The sequence below is a fragment of the Leuciscus leuciscus genome (genome assembly GCF_965113295.1).
Source record: "Leuciscus leuciscus genome assembly, chromosome: 2".
Taxonomy (NCBI): Eukaryota; Metazoa; Chordata; class Actinopteri; order Cypriniformes; family Leuciscidae; genus Leuciscus; species Leuciscus leuciscus.
The window spans coordinates 41,851,155-41,877,193 of record NC_138726.1 but is presented as its reverse complement, the minus strand read 5'-3'; the positions used below and the strand labels follow the sequence as shown (position 1 = coordinate 41,877,193).

At 36.8% G+C, this 26,039-nt stretch overlaps 1 protein-coding gene across 2 annotated transcripts in view; it reads left to right on the top strand.

Moving 5' to 3' along the window:
- Nucleotides 1–1,153: 1,153 nt before the first annotated feature.
- Nucleotides 1,154–26,039, top strand: part of tln2a (talin 2a) — a 56,342-nt gene continuing 31,456 nt past the window's right edge. For both annotated transcript variants that reach the window (XM_082162626.1, XM_082162625.1), the window contains exons 1-13: nt 1,154–1,514; nt 14,191–14,230; nt 17,513–17,681; nt 17,791–17,888; nt 18,929–19,058; nt 19,845–19,997; nt 20,679–20,821; nt 21,186–21,313; nt 21,598–21,661; nt 21,788–21,892; nt 24,231–24,386; nt 25,026–25,127; nt 25,773–25,849. In XM_082162626.1, the coding sequence (XP_082018752.1) occupies nt 17,546–17,681; nt 17,791–17,888; nt 18,929–19,058; nt 19,845–19,997; nt 20,679–20,821; nt 21,186–21,313; nt 21,598–21,661; nt 21,788–21,892; nt 24,231–24,386; nt 25,026–25,127; nt 25,773–25,849 (1,292 nt within the window). In that variant the 5' untranslated portion in view covers nt 1,154–1,514; nt 14,191–14,230; nt 17,513–17,545. The remainder of the gene's footprint in view (nt 1,515–14,190; nt 14,231–17,512; nt 17,682–17,790; nt 17,889–18,928; nt 19,059–19,844; nt 19,998–20,678; nt 20,822–21,185; nt 21,314–21,597; nt 21,662–21,787; nt 21,893–24,230; nt 24,387–25,025; nt 25,128–25,772; nt 25,850–26,039) is intronic.

Here is a 26,039-nt window from a genome sequence, read left to right as displayed (position 1 = left end):
CCTATGGAATTTTGACTCAACAGTATTTTTGGATACATTTTTGTCAGTAATAATATTTATTTTCTTGAAACTTTATGGATTACTTAAAAAAATGCTCTGAGCCAAGAATTTGCCTCAGATACCAATCCTGTGTCTGAATATGAATAGCCTATCTCCTTACTAGGGTAGGCTATAGCAGCTGAAAAGCTGTATTTGAAATGAGTATTTCTGAATTCACAGTATTCGTAAAACAGTATAGGCAAAAAAAGTACCTGAACTACTGCTTCTGCTATGATTCTCAAGTTCACATCCAATGGACACTTTACACATGACCATGGGAAATGAGTAGGGAAACAATACAACTCATTCTATAGCTCATGATCACAATGCTAACATGGCAGCGGATGTAGCATCAGATATGCATTCATATTACAAACATTCATGCTTGATAATACTTTATTCATACTGCAGGCCTACACATGAATACTTTTTTAACAGTCACGATTCTCACGAAGTTCTCAAATGAAGAGTCTACTCAGACAGTATGCAATTTCAGATGCATAAGTAAAGAAAAGCTACAAGGACAGCTGATGGCAAAAACAAAGGAAGCGGTGCAAAGTCTACCCAAAAGTTATGCTTAGAAAGGTGAAAATATAATGTGAAATGATCTGCCTCCGTATGCAAAGATCTTTTTCACATGGTCTTTGAGAAATGTGGCGAGTGAAGGTTCAGAGTAGAATATACTTTATATATATTAGTTTATAGTTTGTTTATACATTTGTGCATTCTAGGGTTAAATAATAATATTAGGGTTATCAAGAAATAAACTGGCGAGACTATGATGGCTATTTTTGCCAGGCTTGTTTGTGTGTGTGTGTAATATTATTATTTATTAGACTATATAACTATTATATCAATATTGGTTGGTAGTTTATGTTTATTGGTTGGTAGTTTATATCCCACCTATATATTGAATTAATATTATATATCAAAATATTATTATGTAATAATAATTTACCATAAAAAACAGCCTACTAAAGCGCAAAAGAAGGCCGACTACAAATCAGGACTACATTCCCCTTAATTCCGGTCTGCATGACGCATTTCCTCTATTCCCACCTCGGCTGGGCTCGGTAAATTCCGTAAATCGAAAAGGGATTTACTCCAAAGAGGCAGGACAAGACCGTAGTTTACTCTGCATCGAGCGGCTGAGAGCTTGCAATGAAACTGCGGTAAACAAACTCACCGGTAAGACCCAGTGTGCTCAGATTTCAGTGTGCGGCGGATTGTGCACAGAAAGATCCGCGATCGCTGTGCGTTATGTATTAATACGGCAAGACTGATCTCACATGCAGTGTTGAATGGATTGGGATTTGGAGGTGCGTGGAAATAAGCAGTGTGTGCTGGAAAGAGACGTGCTTAGAGTCCTTATCTCATCTGACATGATACACATGCTTCACCAGTTGCTAATGAGGAGAATTAATTCATGCGCACATTAATCGATGGGAACATTGTGGGTATCTGCATTGTAATTGGTAAGTTTAACTAGGTTACTTAAAGTAAACGTTTGTCTCATTAATACAGAAGAGTGATGATGATTGATATTTGCATTGAGGCAAATGTTTGCTCGTGCTTTCACGAGACGGAGGGAGACTATGGATGAATCAAAACGGCTGTAATATAAGAAATGATCTTTTTTATTTCAAACTTGGCGAGACTTGCATGTTTTTTCTAAATATATAATGCTTAACTTTTGTGGATTGCAACTATAGACACCTACCGTCATATTCAGCACATAATGTGTTTGATCAAAGTTTACTTTAATAGTTCATTTCAGATTAAAATAGTGGTCGTTTTTTTAGTAGAATTTAATAGCCAATTTTACCTGCTTTATCAGGGCAGAAGTTACCTTCTTTAGAAGAATTAATTTACACTGTGGTTATATCAAAACAGTAAGCATGCTCGAGGACTGATTCCTAATTCAAAAGTAGCCTAGCTATTACTTCCAGACTCTCTCTCAATCCGCGTTACTAACCCTTTCCGCAAATGTCAATACTCTGACATTGTTAAAATGATTTAAACACTCTTAACTACACCAATCCAGCCTTAGCAGTGGGATGAAATGCTTTTGTGGTTGTCCAGACACATGCAGCCCATGCTGACGCCACACCCCTCTGTGTCATCACATTTAAACATCCCCTCAGACGTTTGCAAATTTATACTTGTGGATTCGCCATTGTTCTTTAAAGATGTATTGTTTGGTTTTCATTACATTACTCACTCTGCTTTTTATCTAATTAACTGTTATTTGCCGAATTGCATAGGCTGTTCACTACAACAAGTTTAGCAAACATATGTTTATTGGTTTTGAGAACATAATCAAGTAGTAGGGGAGACCCAGGACAAGGTTATCTCAGGTTTTGATTACACAAATATGTCATCTCTAGCATTAGTTTTGCATGTTGGCTTACAACACCTTGTTCAACGCTGTTGTTATATTTAGCAATTTTAGACCATTACGTTTTTTTGTGGCTGAAACATATACACCTAATATTGTATATTATCTATTTCATGAGGTGTTTTTAATGTTAATATAGCTGAAATTCCTATTATTACGCTATTTATTGTCAGGTTCCCATTCTGACAACATAGTCATATCTGACATATAGTCGTACAACGTGTCCCAACATTATGCTACTTTTGTACTTTTATTCTTTGTCATATTTTCTTGTCATTTTAAAAACTGAAGAGAAAAAAAAAACGTATGAAAGGAGATGCCATACAAAGATGAGTATCTTTCTTTTTCGTGAACTTTTTTATTGGCATGGTTTTTCAAAGTATGCTAAATGAGAGTTGCTTTGCATAGGTTAATCATCTGTTTTGTTACTATATGAAGGTATGCAAGTACATTGTTCTTTTTGCTTAGGCACTTCTCTTCAGCTTCATCTTGTTTGTCATTGTCGGGGTCAAGAACTAACTTTTTCCAATAGTGCTTTTTTAGTGACAGTCCGGTAAAGACGGTTTCTCTTACATCATGAGCAGGACTCGTGTATCCAGCACATTCCTAAGGTTTTTAAGCACTTTTATGAGTCAGTGTAACTCATCCTCCTCTCTCTCTCCTTCTAAGAGCTTGTAATCTCTTTTTGAGACGCATGGAATTGCAAGACTGTGGGTTTTATTTTTGTTTTTACCTTTTATCAGCATTGTAGACCTACTTTGCTTTTAAAGTCTTAAGTTCATCTTGCAGTATTCAATGACCTGAAGGAGACAGACAGGTCTGCTTACTGTGTATGTGGTGATGGACTGCTGATGCTGATGAATCCAGTAGCTTAGGAAAAGGCATCTAGCAGAGTACTGTCTGCTGTCCCTTTGATAAACTGCATGCTGCTTTTTATCACCACTGTCACTTTTATTGGTAGCTTGCCCATGGGTCATACCTCATTGGCAAGGTTCCTGTTATTTAGCTTGAGTGTACACTGTATAGGTGACAGGCTCATTGACTTGTGCTAGCGACTCATCACTTGTCGCTTTCTTCACTCCAACAATGTCCCACATATTCTCTTTTAAAATACCATTTAAATGGAAGGCCAGAGTCAGCTGAGTGTAAACGTTAATTTTATACACACCATGTTGAACGTGACTGTAAATAAAGAAAAGGGTTCCCTTATGCCATGGATCAGTTGGTTTCTTTAGGGAGAATTAGGCATATGTCATATGGGACCAATGAGTAAAATGTGCCATCTTATAATAGAACCTCAAACAGTCCATTTATTTGTTTTCTTTTCTTTGAATTATGAATGGTCACTTATCACATAATGTCATTTTTGTTTATTTTGCCAGGCACTTATGGTTCAGATAAGCCTGCTGCTACTATGAACAATATTGCATGAGAAATGAGGTCTGTCTGCTAATCATACCCTTCATTATATTGATGTTGACCCAGCTATATGTCAGCCAGCATAGGTTATGAATGTGCTTGTTTAGAAAAATAGTTTTCATCGCTAATTTGCCACTTATTGTCATCACTTACACTATCGTTAAAAGTGTGGGATCAGTAAGATTATTTAAAAAATCTTTTACAAAGAAGTTTCTTTAATAAAAGTACAGTAGAACTGTAATATTGAGAAATATTATCATCATTATTATTATTACAATTTAAAATAACTGTTTTTGATTTTTTATACATTTTAAAATGTATTTTATTACTGTGTTGGCAAAGCTGAGTCATTACTCAGTCTTCAGTGACACGATCCTTCAGAAATCATTCTAATATGCTGCTTTGGTGCTCTAGAAACATTACTTATTATTATCAATGTTGAAAACAGTTGAAACCACAATTATTTTTTCAGGATTCTTGTGATCAGTGTTAACTCATCCTCGATAAAAGTGTTAATTCTTAATTCTCAATCTTACTGACCCCAAACTTTTAAACAGTAGTGTATTTATTTAGCACATTTCACTATATAGGCTACTGTATGCCTTTGGACCACCGGCAATCTTGGTATTTTGAAGGGCATTTTTGTTTATTTAATGTAACAGGAATTGTAGCAAACGGATGTAGGCCTATGTGAGGGCATTCAAATGAGCCTCTGAACACCTGCCATGTTCTGCCCAAATCTAGTTTTACCTTGGACAAGTGTTGCATTTTTCATTCTACATTCCAGAGAACCACTAGAAACTGTTTTTGAGTCAGTATAGAGGTTTTTACAAATGTTAAAATTCCTGTCATTCTGACATTCCACATTATCAGACAACTTAGATCTTTTACAAGCCCTCATGTCATTCCAAACTTGTATGATTGTCTTTCTTACATTGAACACAAAATGAGAAGCTTAGTAAAATGTTCACACAACGTGAATGAGCAGCTGCTGTCATCAAGCTCCATATGTGTTAAAAAATCACTATAAAATGACAAGATTTGTGGATAGAGTGTAAGTTTGTAAATTTACGTCCCATTCCACTGAAAATCCACCCCTCTGCAATGGTTTTAAAAAGTGTTTGAACATTCTGATCAACTATTTTTGTGTTCATAGAAGGAATAAAGTGGTTTGGAACAACATGTGAGTGAGTAACAAAACTATTCTTGAAGAATTTGTATTCACACACAAAGTTGAGGTGGCAGTCTGACTGAAACTTCTCCTCAAATGCAGCCGTTATAATTAGCAGGGGTGTCGTTGGGTATGCGGGTGTCACATCCTTTTGCTCCAGTGAGTTCTGAGCACGACTGCCAATAGAAACTGATAAAACACTACACCTCCACACACTACACTGTCATCATTCTCTTTTTTTGAACTCTACTTTCCTTATTTTGCCACTCACTTCTTTCGGCACCTTCATCTTGAATGAAAATGCCTGGTTGTTTATTCTGGCTTCAGAAGTTTTGGTAAAGCTTTAGGTTTATTATAAAACCCTCTAATTAAGTTACCTGTTATTGTTACCTGTCATGAGAACCGATTACAATAGACATTTTGTCTAGCTCAGATTTGTGTTCATAGATCTAGTCAGCTTTTATGAGAAAGCTATTCCTGAAAATGAAAATTCTGTTACTTACTCACCCTCATGTCATTCCCAGAAAAAATCTAAATATATTAGCCAATATATTAGCCACTAGCCATTAAAAAAAAAAAAAACATTGATAATAATAATAAATGTTTTTTATGGAGTAAATCAGCTTATTATAATGATTTCTGAAGGTGACACTGAAAACTGGAGTAATGATGCTGTAAATTCAGATTTGCTGTCACAGGAATAATTACATTTTAAAATATATTTAAAATTGTTGAAAAACTGTTATTATAAATTGTAATAATGTTTCATAAAATTACTGTTTTTACTTTGATTTTGATTAAATGCAGTCTTGGTGAGCATAACTTGGAACATACATGGTGAATAACATGCATATTTTAATTGTGTGAAAGTGTTTACCCAACAAAATGTCCGGCTCCATACAGGCAGACACAGGACACCTATTGGAGCCTTGGAGTTTAGTTTGACTCTGGGGGCCTGAGGCTGTTTCTACCCCCACATTCTCTGTGCCGAAAAAGGATCCAGGACAGGTCAGTCTGTTATATTAGGAACTTCTGCTATTGCTGCCTCCCCTTCAGCAGAATGGTTAACTGGCTCATCGTGATCTTTTGTGCTCACTAAGAGTTGGTTGCCAGAATGGGCAGATACAATTACCATCCAAACTGCTATGAGGGTTCAAGCAAGCTGCTCTAATTTGAACACATTCCACTGGAGCAGTAGATGAGTGAGCTAAGAAAGGTGCTGAAAGAAAAATACAGTGGTCTGATGGATTGTTGGACAATGTGTTAGGTAAAGAACATGTCTCAGGTGCTCATTTGAATGAGTAGTTCCGAAGCTAAAACATTGCATGCATCCCATCACTTTGAATGGTGCTTTTCCTGTCAGGGTATTTTTAGGAATTTCGGGGTATTCTTTGCCCTCCGACATGAGGCTCAATATGGTTACATGAAATCAGAGAGTCGAGAAGGGTTTTCTGAGCCAGTCTATAGCTGGCTGGGTGGCGTAGATATCTGGCATTCCCAGATTCCCTGTATTGTAGAGCTGACACAGACTGGACTATATTGTGTATACAATATATGTATATATAATATATATATTGTATACACAATATAGTCTAGTCTGTGTCAGCTCTACAATTCAGGGAATCTGGGAATGCCAGATATCTACGCCACCCAGCCAGCTATAGACTGGCTCAGAAAACCCTTCTCAACTATGTATATAAATAAATCTCTATACATAAATGTATTATTACTTAATAGTAATTGGTTATTTTTTTGTTTGTTTGTTTGTCTGTTTGTTTATTTCAGCTATTTTGGAAAAATAATTGATTCCTCTATTTTAAGATAAGACAATGGATTTGAAAGATAATTTAGAATAATTGTTTTTATTTTAAGATATTGATTATACTTTTGCCATCCACTAGCACAATCTTATAGGGACAGTTTACCATACAAAATACAAATTATTTTATCATTACTTACTATTACTTTCTTTGCTGGAACATAAAAGATATGAATAAAGATATTAAATATAGATAAACATATGTAGAGAAAAAAATCCTGTGGCTTTTTTTTACACAATGAAAGTCGGTGGGGTCCAGTGTTGTTTGGACCTAATTGACTTTCAAAATAATAAAAAATATTTTAATCCACAAAAGAAAAAAATCCTAAATGTCAGCTATCATATTGGCCAGAATTTCAACATTGGTACATCCCGCTATGGGAGCTGTAACTTTGTCTTTTGGTGTTTTTTATGTGTGTGACATTTAAACATCTGTAACAAGAAAGGCTGCATATTTCACAAAGAGTCTAGGGACCTAAAGCATATACGTATAGTAACATGCACAGAGTTTATAGAAGTTGTGAAGAATCACGTGATGTAACTTTGTAAACTGAACTTGCAGAAATGATCTATCTTCACTCACTTGGGTTATTTAGGTACACCGTCAACTCAAGTATTATAAACATGCAAGTTAAGTTACATTTATATAGCTATATATATAGCTTGGCAACACAGTTCTTTAAATGGACCCTGCTGGTCCTAAATGACAGATGGATCTATAGAGTGAACATCTCAAGACCATTTGGGTATTATTAGAGTTAGTATTTTCAGATAATTGTGTTTTTGTGATTTGTCATGACCTTTTTAAATCTTATTTACTGCATAGGAGTATGTTGATATTATTTTGTAAGAGTGTTTCTACCCACAATGTGTTGTTGGAAAATGTGTGATGTGTTTGACACTTATTTGTACATGCAGATAAATGTCATATTTCAACAACGTAGAAAAAAACATTGAAGTTTCAGCATTTAAAGCACTCAGTGTTTCATTGCATGAAGATGAGTCGGGTGGTGTCTCTTAGTCTGTGTCCAATTTTATCTGTCTCTCTTTCTGTCTATCACTCTCAATCTCAGTTTACTACCTTCTTGGCCCCCTCTGTCCTTCTAAAGTTGGAATTTGGCTTGACGTAGAGATGCTAATATTTGTCGACCATCCGTTTAACCTTCACAGGGCTATGTGTTGACAGCATCTGTCTAAATTATGGATTTTGAATGTATGCCTTTATCAAAGGTCAGGGATTGGTAAATCATAAAAAAAAGAAGTATATATTTGTTTTTTTACATATTCTGTTTAAGTCATTTTAAGTCCAAATGGAAAACCGTAACAATAAAAGATGTGACATTTTTGAAGTTCTGCGCAAATACAGGTTCCTAAAAATACACTTTGTTTACACACATTACTGCCCATTAGGACAAGATCATGTTGAAGACTATGAGGGATTTGGAGCCAGATGTTACTTCCTACATGTCCCGTAGATCTATATAAGGAGATTTGTTGTGTTTATGGGTGAGAACAACACCAGTGGGATTTCAGCCAATGTCTAGTGTTGTATAGCCACACTGAGAGGAAAAGCCAAACCTGGGTGTCATCCATGACTGTTACCTCCCCCCTATACTTTATCCCCCTCTCAATGTGGATCACTTTTTGGAAAGGGTGTCATGAGAACTCCAGCTGGATTCGATTACATGCGGAGAGCTCTGCGTTAATCAAATGCTCGAAAATAGCCTTTTATTTGTGTGGTATGCCATCAGAGTTCCCTAATGCTGAAATAAATGGATACAACAGACTAGGACAGGCTATTTAAGCTCCTGACTGGCATGTTTACTGGAAGGCTACGTGGTGTAATCCTCTGAGGTGCATCTCGTAGCACAGGACATAATGTCCATTACCAGATCTGTGTGATCTGTTACAGCTGTTTGCTCTGAGGTCATAGTTGTGGCTCAGAAAATCATATGATCCGTACCTTACTTGTGGGCGGTATTCCAACTGTGGTTCTTCCTGGCAGTGTATAAGTCATTTGTTAAAGTTTGCAGATGATACTCTAGTGGCTGTACTTATACTCTATTTGAGAACAGACTTAAAACTTCAATTTTTTTGTGTTGGTACATACAAAATGAGTAATAGCCTCATTAGCTGGCACTGGCAGTGGTTTTAGTTGCTAATCCCCACAATCTCAGTGACAGTTCAGATTAAGCTGTCTAGCGCTGCTCGTTTTTCACCGGAATAGCTAGCTGCTTTATGAAAGTGTGCAGCATGTAAAATGTTGCCCCAGTCGTGTTAAACGAGCTCTATTGTCAGTGAAAATACAGTCATTAAACCAGCTAATGACTAGCAGGAGGCTGCTGATTGGCTGCTCGGCTGCAGCAGGAGATGCTTTTGCAGATGTTATTGGGGTTGACTGAAGTCTATTTCCATTTGAAAACGGTTTTGCTGTTACTGTTTGCAAAATATGTTGGAGGCATTATTTTTGCTCCATTTCTGGAATGATCGGACTTGCTTTGGAACTATTGAATGGAAATGATCTCTATTTGAATGATGAGGTGTTATATCAGTGTACATATGAATGAGTGAGTGTGTGTGTGTGTGTAATATCTGTGCACGTATATAGAAGTGTGTCCCATCTCAGTGTGCAGCAAACTATAAGTACACCATTGTTAGGTTCATTTCCTTAAAGTGTAAACTTTGGTTCTGTAGGTCCATCAAAATATAGTTTGTTTAAGCATCCCATCTTGGCTTACTGATGGAAGACAGACGGAGTGTTCAGGAAATAAAATCAGTGTATGTCTGTGCAGGGTTCTTTTTTTAATCACACCAATTTAATTGTGTTAAACAGATGTCACACCATGTAGCTGTTCCAGCTGTGTAAAGCCATGTCAATCCCATGATCCACAACATGAGCTGGCTGCCAGTGCAATAGAAATTTCTACATTTGCCTGCCCCCTTTTTGGAATGATGGTTTAATGTGCCCTCCTATATTTAAAATCATTCGTACACCCCTGTGCCCAGGCTAGACTCTATATTCCTGCTGTGAGTTAATCTAGCCTGGAAGCATATTGAGTTTTGCTGATCCAGCAGGAATGTTGCTTGTCTTTAAGGGCCAGGCTTGCTAACAGCTAACCGGTCTGTGAAAACACAGACTTTACATTTGGCCAGAAACCCAAGGATTTCAGAATTAGCTCATTTTGTTGCTCAGTTTCCTTAAATGATGTTTTGAACTTAAATGGATAGTTGTCCCAAAAATGAAAATGTATGTCATTCCAAAACCCATAAGACTTTTGTTCATATTCTACAAATGAAGATACTGTTAATGGAGTGGTTCCCCAACTTTTTAGAGTGGCATTTAACATCCTTTATGTACCCTCTTCCTCTTCCACTCTTCCACTTAGCCTGAAGTCACACCTTTTCTGTTAAGGGACTATGTTTGCCCACATCAAATTGATTTTCAGGTGCATTTTTTTTAAAACCTTTAATTAAAGCAAAGTTTTTCTAACCGTATTAAATGTACCCATGTGTCAAATTCTTTAAATTCCATTAATATAACTATTCATATATTAAATAAAGCAATAAATTAAACAAAATCCGTAATTTCAATCAAATGAAAAATTATCAACAGAAGCCGTCTTTGCACTGCAGTGGTACAAGCTGCATCTAGATGTATGTACACTGTTTGATCTTGCTCAGATGTAGCATGAATGCAATTACAATGGCATAAATAATGTTATGAAACAGTTTTAAATAAAAAATGTTCAATAGAGAAATATGAAATGATGGTCAAAGCGAAGTGATTCTTTAAAATATTAAACTAAAACCGGCAGTAGGTGGTGGCAAGTCGCCGTCTTAATGAGTGAGTCATTGAGTCATTCATTCATCCTTTCATTAACTAAGTAAGTGGCTGTATTTTTGAATGGTTCATTGAATCATTGACTCTCCCAATTCGTTCAAAGCCCCAGATTCATTCACTGACCAAACACTGCTGTGTGTTGTTTGGAGACACAAAATGTGTTTCAGCCCTCACAGCCATTCCTCCATACTAAAGCCCAATTTATACTTCTGTGCTGAACTCACGCCGTAGCTACTTCGTAGGCTGTGTGTAGCACGCGTAGCAACACGTGTGCACCTCTCCAAAAATATAACAACGCGTCAATTATACGCGGGCCGCAAGCGCTGTGATTGGTCTGCTAGAACCCCTCCCTCGGGTTTCACATGATCCCTCTGCATGTGTAATTGCACGTCAACACGGACAGTGACGCAGAAGTATAAATGAAATCCGATGCCTAGACTACAACACAGAGACTATGGCGTTGGTCCAACTCCGAAGTATAAATCAGCTTTAACACATAACAGGTGTCTTAACCCCACTTAATAAATGACACTCCCCTTTTAGCATTGGTCACATTACTTTTCCGTTACATGGCTCCTACACTATTATTTAATTGCAAAATAGAGCAAACAATACTCTATGTACATCACTTATTACAATTTTGTTTGTTTAACTGTTAAATTAATGTCACGTTTGCAATCGTGTGGATATTTGGGGAAAAATTGCATTACACTCGTATAATATATTATCAACTTAAAAAGCGAACTTACACTGTTTTATAGTATCAAAGCAAGTTTGAGTCTTAAATGGATCTCTATAGTGTGTCTATATTTGTTTTTCATGCTAGTAAGTGCTAAAACCCCACTTTTCCTGTTTTTACACTGGGGCCTTGTGCCTGTTAGAAATACTTGCTCGGTTTGAATGATATTTTATAGTGGGGTAGAATTAAATGAAAGGCGAAACTCAGCATTTTGTTCGCATACCCCCCCGTCACCTCACGTAGCCCAGTTTGGAAATCGGAGAGATCTCTCCCTCCATTGAAGCGTAACATTTTTAGTGTAATGGATTTTCAAAGAGTTTATAAATTCTAAGCGCAATCCATATGACTCAAGCTCTTTGATCCAAGTCTTCTGAAGAGACACACTTTATGCACAGATTTAATTTAGGATTTTATTCGCATATAAACATTGTTCAGCGCACATACATGGAGTACATCAAAAATGGTGAAAAGCTCAACCATACTTGCTTGAAGCACAAGATCCAATGAGGTTTGTTGTCGTTCATATAGAAGTTTTAATTTCTGAAATTTGCAGTATGTTTTCAGAGTACATTGAACTCTTATCTCGAAAGATAGGGACAATTTGATTTCTCATTCCTTTAATGACCAATTTCTGTATTATTGAATCTAAAATATATACTGTAAATAGTCTCTGCTTTAATGTAGGTTGTGCATGGACTGAATTTTACTTGGAATCAATCTGTTGTCCTGTTTGAACATGCTGCATGTACAGGGGGTTGTTCATTCTGTCTTTCAGTGAATGTGAGTCATTGGGAAGCTGTCTGACACACTGTTGCCATCATGGTCATGTGAACTTCACCGCCTACACATGCAAGTCATGCCAGTGATGGCCATGTCTGCTGTTCATCAGACAGGCCTTCTCGATCATCATGCTTTACCAGTCACTCGTTTTTTTTCTCTATCCATCTCTCCAACTTGTCCCTTATTTTCCGTAGTGCTCTTGGCAGCAAAAGGAACATCTGAATATTTGTAATTGTGATTTAATTAAAATGGCTATTGTACTTTTTCAGTATTTATTATGGTGCTGTGGTGGTTATTTATTATCTACTTTTTGTGACTCAAAATTTATTTGAGAAGTTATTAGATTTCCAGCTTTGTATAAATGATAAAGTGCTCATTAGTCTGTATAGATTTAAAGGAATAGTTCACTAAAAAGAATTAAATTGTGTCATGCACCCTTGTTGTTCCAAACCTCTATGACTTTTTTCCATGAAACACAAAGGAGAGTTGTTGAAGAATGTTCTGGCAATTTTCTATGAAATTCTCCCATTCCATTTTCCTACGAAATGGATAGTCATTTCTTACCTATTGTGACGCATATCCGAGTGAAACGACTTCTCAAACGAAAACATTTTAGGACTTGATTTTGTGCATCCAGAATTTATTGGATATTTGGATTGTTGTGCTTTGCTATTGCTGTGATCTCATTTGAGTGACAGGTTGTCACTTTTTGCCTATTGTTTTTCAAATACGGTGTATTCTGACATACTACACCCTTGGCATGCTGTTTTTCACATACTATATATATTAGGGAAGTAGGCATATTCGGACGTGAGGAGAATGTAGCCTACTCTCTAAAAAAAAGCTGTATTGCTTCAACCTATGTTTTGGTCAAATATGGACAAACCCAACTGTTGGGTTTAAGATTGAATAAAAAAATTTTGTTTGTCCGTATTTGACCCAAACATTGGGATGAAACAACCCAGGAATTTATTTATTTATTTTTTGAAATGTGTGAGTTTGCCATGATTAATCAGTGTATTTAATGATCTGTACTGGACTCTTGTTGACCTCTGTAGTGGTCGAATGGCAACAGCTGCTATGCAGATGTTTCTACCACTCACTGAGGTCACTTACCACACACACAATGCAACTCAATACAGCAGCAGCTCTATGACCCTCGTCAAGTCAAGTCAAGTCAAGTTTATTTGTATAGCGCTTTTCACAATACAGATTGTATCAAAGCAGCTTCACAGTATTAAAAGCTCGTCTGCTATCTGGGCTAGTCACACCAGTGGTGAAGTGTGTATAGTGGTTGATGACTTATAGACAACGTCATACAGTAATTTCATATGCTACTGTCTTCAGATTTAGAAGACCTTATTGTCTGATTCTTGATATTGTTTCCCCTGAAGCTGTTAATGTTATTTTTGCTAATGTTAGATGTTGTAGTCGAGATATGTGTTAAAATGCTGTTATATGCTCTAACTTGATTTACTTACTCCTTTAATGTCACCTTTTAGTTAATAAGCTAATTTGGTAATTTGGGAGTTTAGTATGAGCTCTTGTCTTTTAAGTGTGTTTAGAGGCTTCTGGCCTTGAGTCAGCTCTGCAGTCATGAGATCATTAGTAGATAGACCTGGGTTAATTACTGCGGCTTTAACTCATCCCTCATGAGGCTATAACACACACACCATCACTGGTAGGATTTCCATCTTAAATTAGCTGCTTTTTTCTTTCCGAACTGGCCCATCTGTTATGTCTTCCACCTAACATGGCTAATGGGAATAACATTTTGACTGAATAATCTGTCATTGATAAACTGGTAAACTTTGTGATGGAATAAGATCTTTAAAGCTAGATTGTGGATAAACCTTCTCAGGTCCAATTCAATATCCATTACTGTGGTTTCATTTGAAATGTCTTTTTGATTAGCATTTTTAAAGTTGTATGCCCTCTAATTGCTTGACTGACCATCAGTCTTTCTTTCTTACTGTCTCCATAGATCTGCAGTGCTTTAGAGTTGCATACGCCTCAAATTTACGGTAAGACCAAGCTCTCTGTACCTGTTTCAAAATATTTTCCCCCTGGTTGTGCTGCTTTTAATTGTCTTTCATTGCTGTAGAAAAGACCCCATTAGTAGGGTTCAGGTACCCCTTCATCAACACAAAACCAAAAATATTTATTTATTTTTATTGGATATCATTATGCATTAGCATTATTAAAATGTGCATCACCCACTATAGTTATTCACATTTAAACTAAAAGCAATCAATACTTTGGGTGAAACACTGACTCAACCACTAATTTCTTTTCAAACTGAAGTGGTTTCTGTCACTTTATAATTTAATATAGTTTGTAAGTTTGATTGGCCAAAACATTTGGTGGAGAGAAAATAACAGCACTGCTTCACAACACAAGCTTTCCTGTTTACTGAACCTAAAACTAAATCGTTTTTGCAAACTTAAAGGTATAGCGGAGGATCTTTCCAAATTTTAGATAAGACCCGCCCTCTCCACTTTTTGAAAAGTTTGATTGATTCACCAGAATGATTGACAATTAGGAGGACCACTAGTTTAGACTACCCACCAGGAAGTAAAACATCCTCTGCTATACCTTTAAATAAATAATAAATGAATAAATATTAGATAAAAAATTTAAACTTAATTACTACTAGTAATAACTAGAAAATTAAAAATAAGTTACTAAAATTAGTCAGTAGTAAAAAATTATTAAAGCTGAATAGAAATGTATAGAAAAATGACAAACTTCAACAAACATTAAACCGAGAACTGAAAATATAAAAAAGCGAATTAAAAAATATTAATAAATACTGTACTACTATACAAATAATACTAAACGGACACTGTTGTGCAAAGGTACTAATGCGATGATTGGTAATTTCTTTTTTATAGGTTTAAGTTAATTGAAATCTCTCAAAGTAATCAGTTTTATGCACATTTATATACTATTTGAGGAGTTAACACTAACTTTGTGTAGGGTGGAATTTAGTGCCGTAATCATATTTCAGTAGCCCACAGTTACTATAGTAACACTGGTGACAGACATGAGTCACCTCTAGAAGTGTGTCTATAAGTGTATGACTCTATGGGAGAATATAGCTGCCGAGTCTTGCTGATATGAGGCAGTGGAAATAAAAGGTTGTGTTAATTGAATGGCTGCATGTGTGCGTTTCATTACTGTAAGAACTTGAGTGAGTAATCAGACTTCAGTCAGTCTGCTAACCTGAATGTAGCATGTGATCCTGTTAAATGTCTAAAAATGGAAGAGCATTCTCTAGAGTGTTATGATGTCCCGGGCTCTCTAGAGCCACCGGTGGGCTGGTCTAGTCAGTGCTTGTGGATCTATATGCTTGCAAACATAGAATGCAGAAGACTGTGCTGCGCATATGCAAATGAGAAGTTACGCCCGATCAGACAGGAATTTTGTGTTGTTCACAACATGGGCTGATTTTCTGTACAGGGGTTTGGTGTTCTACTGAATTGAGGTGATGCATTTAAAGGAAAAGTGCTCATTTCTGCACCACTAACAACACCAGATGGAATTACAAAAAGTAATTTGATCCCCAAACAGCTTTTCAAAACGCTACTCCTCCACCCCATCTCCTACAAAAAAAAGAACAGTGCAACCAGTGTAGTCTGATTCACAAGCAAATGACTCTTGTGAACATGTTGTTTTAATGAATGCTTCTAAAAGATTCACAAACTTCAGTAGTTTACATTTTGAATCAGTCTGATGAATCTTTTACTGAATGAACTAACTGAATCACTCAGAGCAGTTACTGAATCAACATTTGACTGGTGGCTCAATACTTTTAGTGACGTCTGTCTCAAAATGAAGCAAGTTGTTTTATTCTTAATAGTCATGACACAATGTCTGATTCAACTCTGCGTATATTGAGTTTCCAACAATGCATTTCCTGATCTATATATGTCTGTCTAAAATGGCTTGGAGCTCTCCAGCTTGTCCCTGACATACTAGGTCAGATCGCTGCCAAACCCATGCCAGTGTTCAGTGTGCCAACTGTGCACAAGGGCATCCTCCATCCCCACAGACACACATACAGACTAAAGGTTAGCTAAATGCTGAGAGATATTCTGAATTTAAGATAATAGTTCTGGTTCTGTATTGGATGTTGATTTAATGCTAATTTTGAAAGGAATTAACGGTTATAATTCTTTTGTGCTCTAGTCAAAGTGATTTGAACCTTCAAAGTGAAACGCTGTCCTCTGTCTAGTATTATGTTGTGTCTTCTTTTTTTCTGTTTGTGTGTGTTTGTTTAAACTAGACAGGGTTTCATTAATGCACAGTTTGGATAGTGCTGAAAGCGTAAAGACAGCTGACTGGGAGCTCAGGTGCTAACAGTAAAGTGTGTGTGTGAGACGGGGAGAGAATGGACAGAATCCAGATACCTTTCTAATAACAGACATAATGTCAAAAAGAAAAATTAGTTTTAGGTACAGATTATATGTGTTTTAGAGGGCCAAAACTATTAAAAAGTGTAAGAATGTAATTGGTTAAAATGGGGGGAAATTCAAATAAATGAATTAGCATTAAAGGTGCTCTAAGCGATTTCACGTGTTTTTTAGGCCGATTTTTTTTTTTTTTGGTCACATACAGCAAACATCTCCTCACTATCCGCTAGCTGCCTGTCCGCTAACACACTGTAAAAAAACGTGATCTCTGTAGACAGCCCAGGCTCCAAAAAACGGCAAGAACAACAAACTGGCCCAGCCTGGACCACGAAACATAACAAACAGTGTTCCAGCCAATAACCGACAAGAATGATTTGAGGGTGGGGTTTGGGGGGGAAAGAGAAGCATGAAGAGGGAAGTTAGCTAGAGGAGAGATGTCCTAGACAACAACAATGACTACGACTGACGTTTGAATTATATTCTCTTGAATTTTGTTATGGCCGACACGCGACCAAAGAGACGACGTTCCGATGAACAAAAGGCAAAGAAGAGGGAAAAGGAGAAGGAACGGGCGAAGTCCCGAATTTACATCGTGAAAAGCCTTCGACTCGTTCGTGACGGTTTCAGGAAGCATGGAAGGGAGGGGGAGGGGACGGGATGAGGAGGAGGGAGAGTCGAGCTTGACAATACTTCGAACGTCAACAAGCAGTGACGTCACCCAACATCGCTTAGAGCATCTTTAATTAACAATGAACATGTTTGACAATATTTGCATTTACATCTTTTATGAGAGTCAGAATGTTGATGAAAGTCCTAAAATCAGCATCATTCAAATGCACACGTTCTCTCTTCTGTTCTCCGTCCCTCTCATCTCCTTCCATCTCTCCACAGGTGCAGAGTTTTTGTAATACTTGAGCTGGCAGGATGGTGGCGCTGTCTTTGAAGATCTGTGTGAGACAGTGTAATGTGGTGAAGACGATGCAGTTTGAGCCATCAACGGCAGTGTACGATGCATGCCGGGTCATCCGAGAGAGGGTTCAGGAAGCCCAAACAGGACAGGGTGAGACATGCTTGCTTTCTTTGTTCCTTGTATAGTAAGATTTTCTAGTTGCTAATGTTGTATACTTTTTTCAAATGCAAGCTCTAATACAGTGCCTGTTGTTTCTCAGCTTCAGAATATGGGCTGTTTCTGTCAGATGAAGACCCCAGGAAAGGCATCTGGCTGGAAGGGGGCCGGACACTGGATTATTACATGCTGAGAAATGGGGTAAGTTCTTTGATCTTCTGTCTCTCTCTCTATTTTACAAGCTGTTGTCAAATGTTCTGTGACATGTCTTTGGACTCTTGTCTTGTTTTTGTGACGTGTCTTCGCAACAGATTTTGAGTGTGTGTGTGTGTTGAAAGATGAGAAGAGGTCTTAACTCTGCTCTTAGCTATTTTTATAGTCTCTGTGTATGTGTGATTTAAGGACATCGGTCACTTCAGCATGTGGTTTTTGTTTGTATTTGTTTACGCTTGTAAGTCTCTGTGATTGTGTGAAGAAGTGTCGCATAGAAAGACAAAACTGAATTCTTGTTCCCCCAGGAGGAAATAAAAATGTGTGTGCAGTGTAAATTGAGAAGTGTTAAATGAAGATTTCATCAGTAGTGTTTCATCTTTTGTCAGAAGTTGACATCAAAAGACCTCTTCTTCTCCCTCATACATGCACACACAGATGTTCAGCTCTCACAACCACGTCTTGCTTGTCTAATTTGTTGTATTTTGCACAAAGAACACTTTTTAATTTTTCCTTTTTCTCTTGTTTCTCTCGCGAACTCATTCACATTCATTACAGTGTTTGCAAGGCAGCACCTAATTTATATTCCTCAAACATTCTGGTTAGGGTTTGTTCTTTTTGCAATTCTGCAAATGCAACACGAACCGCTTTGGATACAGAACCTTGTTTTGTAGATAATCTCAGTCTTAGGTTAAAGATCGTTAAAATTTTTACCAGCATCATTGATGTTATCATAATATTAACATACTGAATTGTCATTGATCTTTTTTCTTACATCTATTTTGCTTGCTCATTTTTATTGTCTTCCTTGCATATATTTATCCATAAATAGTAATTTTTTGCCTTTAGGCTGCACAAATTTGATTCTTGTGTGCTGCTGGCTGAAAACAAGACGTGTGGTGAATTTCATGCATACAGCAAAACAACTCTGATGCAGAATTTCATTCAGAATCAAAACATCTTTCCTTAAACTTTAAAACTATTTGTTTACTGAGCTCGGGAAATCTAGTTTCTCTCTCTCGGTCTCTTAGGACATACTGGAGTATAAGAAAAAACAGAGACCTCAGAAGATTAAAATGCTGGATGGCGCTGTGAAGACCATCATGGTTGATGATTCCAAAACTGTGGGAGAGCTGCTTGTCACCATCTGCAGTAGAATAGGTCAGTGATGCTCTTATACAGGTTACTATCTGATATAACTGTATCATATACAGTTATTCTCTTATATGGGTTATTTTGAGGGGGAACTTGTGGTTCCGTAGGTCACATAAGACACAACTGAAGGGGGGGAAAAAGGTTTAACTTGGTAGTAAATGATTAAAAAAAGATGTGTTCGTATAATGGTTTAGTTTTTATTTAAAGTTCAAGGCAACCTGTGTTTAAACAGTGATTTGCGCACAAATTCAACTCCATTGGACTGACCAAATATTTACATGTTAATGCATGATCTGCCATCGCTTTTAAGACAAATGCTTTATACATTACTGTTAAAAAAAAAATGTATTTGAGAAATTAATACTTTTTGAACGGTTTCCACAAAACTAATAAACAACTGTTCTCAACATTGATAATCAGAAATGCTTCTTGAGCAGCAAATCGGCATATTTGAATGATTTCTGAAGGATCATGTGACACTGAAGACTGGAGTAATGATAGTGAAAATTCAGCTTTGTCATCACAGGAATGAATTACATTTTTAAATATTCTCAGAGAGAAAACAGTCATTTTAAATGTTTATATTTCACAATAGTACTGTTTTTACTGTATTACTGATCAAATAAATGATGCCTTGGTGAGTAATATAAGAGACTTCTAACACTAAAAATGTATACCATCACCAAACTTGAGTAAAACAAATCAGTAATTTTTCTATGTATACTTCTGCCGTTATATACACACAACACAGGCCATAACAAGTCTATAACTATGTCTCATTTCTCCTTCCAGGAATCACTAACTATGAAGAGTACTCTCTCATCCAGGAGGTGGTAGAGGAGAAGAAAGATGAAGGGACGGGCACACTGAAGAAAGACAGGACTTTACTGAGGGAGGAGAGGAAGATGGAGAAGCTCAAAGCTAAACTGCACACAGATGATGACTGTAGGTAACACATCATCACCCACCATATGCAGATAGACATACTGAACTGCTAAATAGGCCACAATAAGTCAATAAAGTTTAGGTTTAAAATTCTTTCAGGGTTATCTTTGCTTCCCTTTAGTCTTTTATTATATTTTCTTATTCTTTTTATTTCTAAGATTAACTAAGATTAAAAGTATTAATTTATATATATATATATATATATATATATATATATATATATATATATATATATATATATATATATATATATATATATATATATATAATACTTTTACTCAGCAAGGATGCCTAAAATTGACAAAAATATTAAGCAGTGCAACTATTTTCCACATTGATGATAATCAGAAATTTTTCTTGAGCACCCAATCAGCATATTAGAATGATTTCTGAAGGATCATGACTCTGAAGACTGGAGTAATGGTTTATTGAATATCTAGCTTTGTCATCACAGGAATAAATTACATTTTTAAATATATTAAATAAAAAAAGAGTGATCTTAAATTGTAATAATACTTCACGATATTATTTATTTGTCTTTATTTTTTATCCAAAAAATGCAGCCTTGGTGAGAATGACCCCAAACCTTTGAACTGTAGTGTATCTTCTGTTAATAACTCTGTAAAAACAGTTTGATATATGAAAAAATATATAAATAGCTTATTTCTGTTTCTCTCACAGTGAATTGGTTGGATCATGGGCGTACGTTTAGAGAACAGGGAGTCGAGGAGTGTGAAACGCTACTGTTGAGACGAAAGTTCTTCTACTCCGATCAAAACGTGGACTCGCGAGATCCTGTGCAGCTCAATCTGCTCTATGTACAGGTTAGACACGCCTCTTCTCTCTTATTGTATCTTATAATGATATGAGGTAAAAGCCATGATCGGTATCCAACAGCCTTATGTTGACCTAAATGATCTGATTCCACGGTTCTCTACTTGTCCGTTCAATATATATACAGATTGAAATGCTGTAAATCTCTTATCGACATATGACCCTAAAAGCCTCTGAGTGCTGCACTACATGCTGTTATACACATTGTATTGATCTGTAAAGTAGTGCAGTCCCTATTACCTTTTTATAAGTTCTCCTTCTGTCAGGGACTCGGTTGCTGATCTGGATCATTTCTGCTGTTTGATTTCTAAAGGCTTTGATAACAAATGTGTCATCCTGCATGTGTTTCCCCAGGCGCGTGACGACATCCTGAATGGTTCTCATCCCGTGTCATTTGACAAGGCTTGTGAATTTGGTGGAATTCAAACACAGATCCAGTTCGGGCCTCATATAGAACATAAACACAAGTCTGGATTTCTGGAGTAAGACCAAATCCCAGTACTTTCAGTTATAGTACACAGTGTTTACTGCCCCTCTGCTTCATAATCAAGGGTGCTGCATTATTAAAAGCCATGAAATGATGTGTAAAATCTAGATATTGTAATGACCATATGGTCCATTCAGGTAATGAGCTTAACACACTCGAATGAAATGTGCTTAGATGCATTTAAATATTGTATGTGTATCATATAACTGTAATGCCAGTTTCAGTTTAATGTATTGTTGCTTATCTTCTCACTTTGAATGTGAATTTCATTTCGTTCAGCTTGAAGGAGTTTCTGCCTAAGGAATACATCAAACAGAGAGGAGCAGAGAAGAAGATCTTTCAGGTGGGCCAGTTTATCCTGCACTTGGTTATACACTTGTCTGTTTATCTTGAATTTCACTATTTGTAAGCAGAGATGAATAAGATAAATGAATTAATTAGGTGAATAAACGCTTTGTGAATTTAACAGGAACATAAGGCTTGTGGAGAAATGACAGAGATTGAAGCCAAAGTGAAATATGTGAAGCTTGCGAGATCACTCAGAACATATGGAGTGTCTTTCTTCTTGGTGAAGGTAAAATGCATGTGTGTTTGTGTTGTACTTGGTTATATAAACTGTTTATTACAGTGGAATGTCTAGACTTCCCAGATGATGATGATAAAAATAATAATAATAGCTTAAATCTTATTTATAATTGGTTGTGTGTTGTGTTGTGTGTTTGTATGTGTTGTGCGTGTACAACCAAAAATTGCTTTAAATTCTCGTGTGTAAGAAGGTTATTGAAGGTCCCACCCCCGAGTTGATTAGTATAGTAGGTTGCACCTGTGATGGGCAATCAAATTTCTTGGCCAGGGCCACCCAAATGGACATGCACCTATTGCATAGAGGGTATGCATTGATGTCACTTTCCTGCCGGAACACCGGCCTCATCCGGACTGAGTGGCAAAAGAGCCTGCTGCGTGACTGGATTTAATAGGGGAAACTGCGAGTAAAACAAACTATTATCAGTTTAAAGGTTGGACTCGATTATAGTGTTCCTTACAACTTACCAAAGACCCAGTGATCCATGGATATTAACATGCAGCCAGGAATTGTGTTTTCTGACATTGCCTGATTTTGACGCCGGGGAAACTCATAAAGCTAATTTTCCTTTGACCGTTTTATATAAATAGCTACAATATACGTAAGTCTTAATCCGGGTGATCACTTATATCAATGTTATACATAAGGGATAATGTACATCCAGCCGGTTGTTCTCTCAAAATTAAGAGCTTCGCGTCGGGGTCCTCATCAACCTGTCGGGGATTTATTTTGAAAGAACAAGCGGCTGGATGTACATTATCCCGCTTATTACACGGCTACTTGCCACATCAGTAAATAATTAGACACGAAATATTGATCTTTAAACGCAAAGCTTACGCGGAGAGAGCAGTTGCTGGCACGGCAAGTTTAAACTAGACGGACATTTAAGAGATACGGTATACAGTCATACCACTTATTACACAGCATTTCGCCACATTAATAATTATGGAGATAAGAGATATTGATTTCAGATTAAACCGTTTTAAAATTGTACCTGTTTGTATCTTATAATCCAACAGTGTACAAAACAATAGTCACAAAATGGCAGCAGCTGCATTTGTATGAAACGAGAGAGCGAGTCCATTTTACTGGATGGCATAATTAAATAACTATACACCAAATATTGATTCGACTGAGTTTTAATATTTTATTAGCTCACCAAATGCAAAACTTCCACAAAGAAAAATCGTTCCTAGCAAGCGTAAGTTATAACGCTGCGGACTTCAGTAACCCGGATGAGCCTGAGTTATCTGTTTTCAGCGGTTGTTATCTGGGAAAAACTTACCGCTGGATGGCACGATTGACCAATCAGAATCAAGTATTCCACAGATCGGTGTAATAAATATCATCATATCGTCCAGCCTTAAAACTTAAAACTTTTTTTTTTTTTTGTGTGTGTTTATTTAAAAACGTCAGATTTCTTGTCAAATCTAGTTGTACAGGCAATCGCAAAGCTCTTTCCCGTTTTAGATTTGTTTTGTGTGTTTTTCGCAGCATTCACGCTGAAAACAAATGCTGCCGCTCTGTCTTTTTGCCACTTAGTGGGCGTAACCGCAGTCACTCCGGCCGACAGTCACGTGCATACCCTCTATTTTGCGTTTGCTTCCAATCACATTTCTGAATCGGCTCACATATTGTAAAGGTGTTTTTGAGATCAGCAATCCTGAGTCACAATGTCAGTGTTCTTTCATTCCCAGATATTTTCTTCGATGTACATGTTGCCAATCAATTGTTCTCATAAGAGAGGAATTCCACCTCCAGAATTCTTCCATCTCTTCCACCCCCCATTCCTGGCCGGTGGTGGTCTGCATGACTCATGGACTGATTACAATTCAGCTCTGCTTGAGTTGTAAAGTTAAGGTGGAGCAGATGTGCTGGTGCCTGAAATGAAGATCTCAAGTTACTGATTTTAGTTTTGTTCCGGCTTTTATTTATCCCTTATGACCAATATAATTATTGTCTGTATTCATAAACTCAAACTGTTTGCAGTTTGGCTATTTATTTATTTTTTGGCCTTTAGTGGTAAATGCATCTTTGCAAAAAAGCTAAAGTGAGACATATTGGCACAACTCGGAAACTCAGACAGGCAAGCAGAGCTCAGCTCATCCATCTGCTGACAGCTCTGAGAGAGAGAGAAAGTATAGAAACAAAAGAAAAACGGTAAGCTTTAGAGAATCTGAGAGGATACTGGAAGAGTGTTATGTGGAATAAGTGTTAAATAAAAATTGTCAGCTGTTAAATACACCAGCAGGATTTTGGTAGATCATTTGCATTTTTCTGAACATAGTGAACTTGTGTGAATTTTATTTTATTGATTTTTGTTTCTTAGGAAAAAATGAAGAGTAAAAATAAGCTGGTCCCTAGGCTGCTGGGTATAACCAAAGAATCTGTGATGCGAGTGGATGAGAAAACCAAAGACGTGGTTCAAGAGTGGCCACTTACTACAGTGAAGAGATGGGCCGCCTCACCTAAGAGCTTTACACTGGTACTTATATAACAGACATTGACTTCCAGATGGCTCAAGGGCTACTGGAAGTGCCTTTTTCTTATATTCACAACTGTTGAAAAGTTAAGTTTTTGAAGTTTCTTATACTCACATAGGCTGCATTTATTTGATGGAAAAAATACAATGAAAACCGTAATATTGTGAAATATTATTGTAACTTAAAATGTCCATTTCAAAATAATTGAAATGTAATTTATTCCTGTGATTTAGCATCATTAATCCAGTCTTCAGTGTCACATGATCCTTCTGAAATCATTCTAATTTGTTGCTCAAAAACCATTTCTTCTTATCACAGTTAAAAACAGTTGTGCTGCTTAATATTTTTGTGGAAACTATGTTACGATTTGTTTCCAGGATTCTTTTATTGATTTATTTAAATTATAAAGAAAAGCATTTATGTAAAATATAATACTTTTGTAACATTATAAATGTCTTTTCTGTAACTTTTGATCAATTTAACATTGTCTTGCTGATTAAAAGTATTAATTCCATTAAAAAAATACTGACCCCAAAGTTTTGAACGCACACGCATGCACACGCACACACACGCACTTTATACCCATTATTTATTCTCATTCTCATTAAAATCTGACAACCTGTGTTTTTCTCCATATGAAGGATTTCGGGGAGTATCAGGAGAGCTACTACTCTGTTCAGACCACAGAGGGGGAGCAGATATCGCAACTCATAGCTGGCTACATCGATATCATTCTCAAGAAGGCCTGTATTAACTCCTTTATCTGCCTTTCCTTCATGAAATAGTCAACAATCAGTTGTCCTGTTCTTTTCCTGATAGATAATCTCCTGGATTATGAGGGGTTTTTGTATTACAGATTAAAGGAGCTGTATGTAAGAAATGTATTTCAATTAATCATAAAATGGCCCTGATATGTCACTAGACATTAAGAAATCATGTTCATTTCAAATACTTCTATTACTGACAACAGTAGTCTGGCCAGGATATTGTCATTTAAAAAGTGAAGTTGCAGCCCTCAACTGATGTTGATGTTGTCATCTTGTGTTTTGGCCTGAAGCTCCACCCTCCACCTATCTACCAATCACGAAGTCAGTAGTGTTTCGGCATCCGGGTTGCCAGCTCTGCTCTAGTTACCACAGCTGCAGCTACAAACATGTCGGATAAAAAATGCCAGCCTCTCTGGCAACCTGGAGTCAGGAGGGAGGGGGAGGGGATACACCGCTCTACAGTAATTTGAAAGTGATTGCAGTACCAGTTTTGGCCACAATCTTACATACGGCTCCTTTAACAGTGTTCAGATTACAGTATACACAATGTTACAGTAAATACCAGATTAAACCTGAGTTTTATGTGTAAATGTGTTTATTTTTGAATGTTTGGCCCTACAGAAACAAAGCAAGGACCGTTTTGGTTTAGAGGGAGATGAAGAGGCCACCATGTTGGAGGAATCAGTTAATCCGAAAAAGTAAGACGTGCACATTTTGAGTCAGAAGTGATAAGAACCATATTTCCTTTCAAGGTTTTGTAATTTTCTGCCAGTTGTCTTTGGAAATACTTTTGTAATCAGACCAGTGCAGCATAACAGGAAAATCACAGTGGAAAAACCTTATCTCAGTTTCTACTTATCTAGATTGAGCTGAGGTTACCTGTTCCAC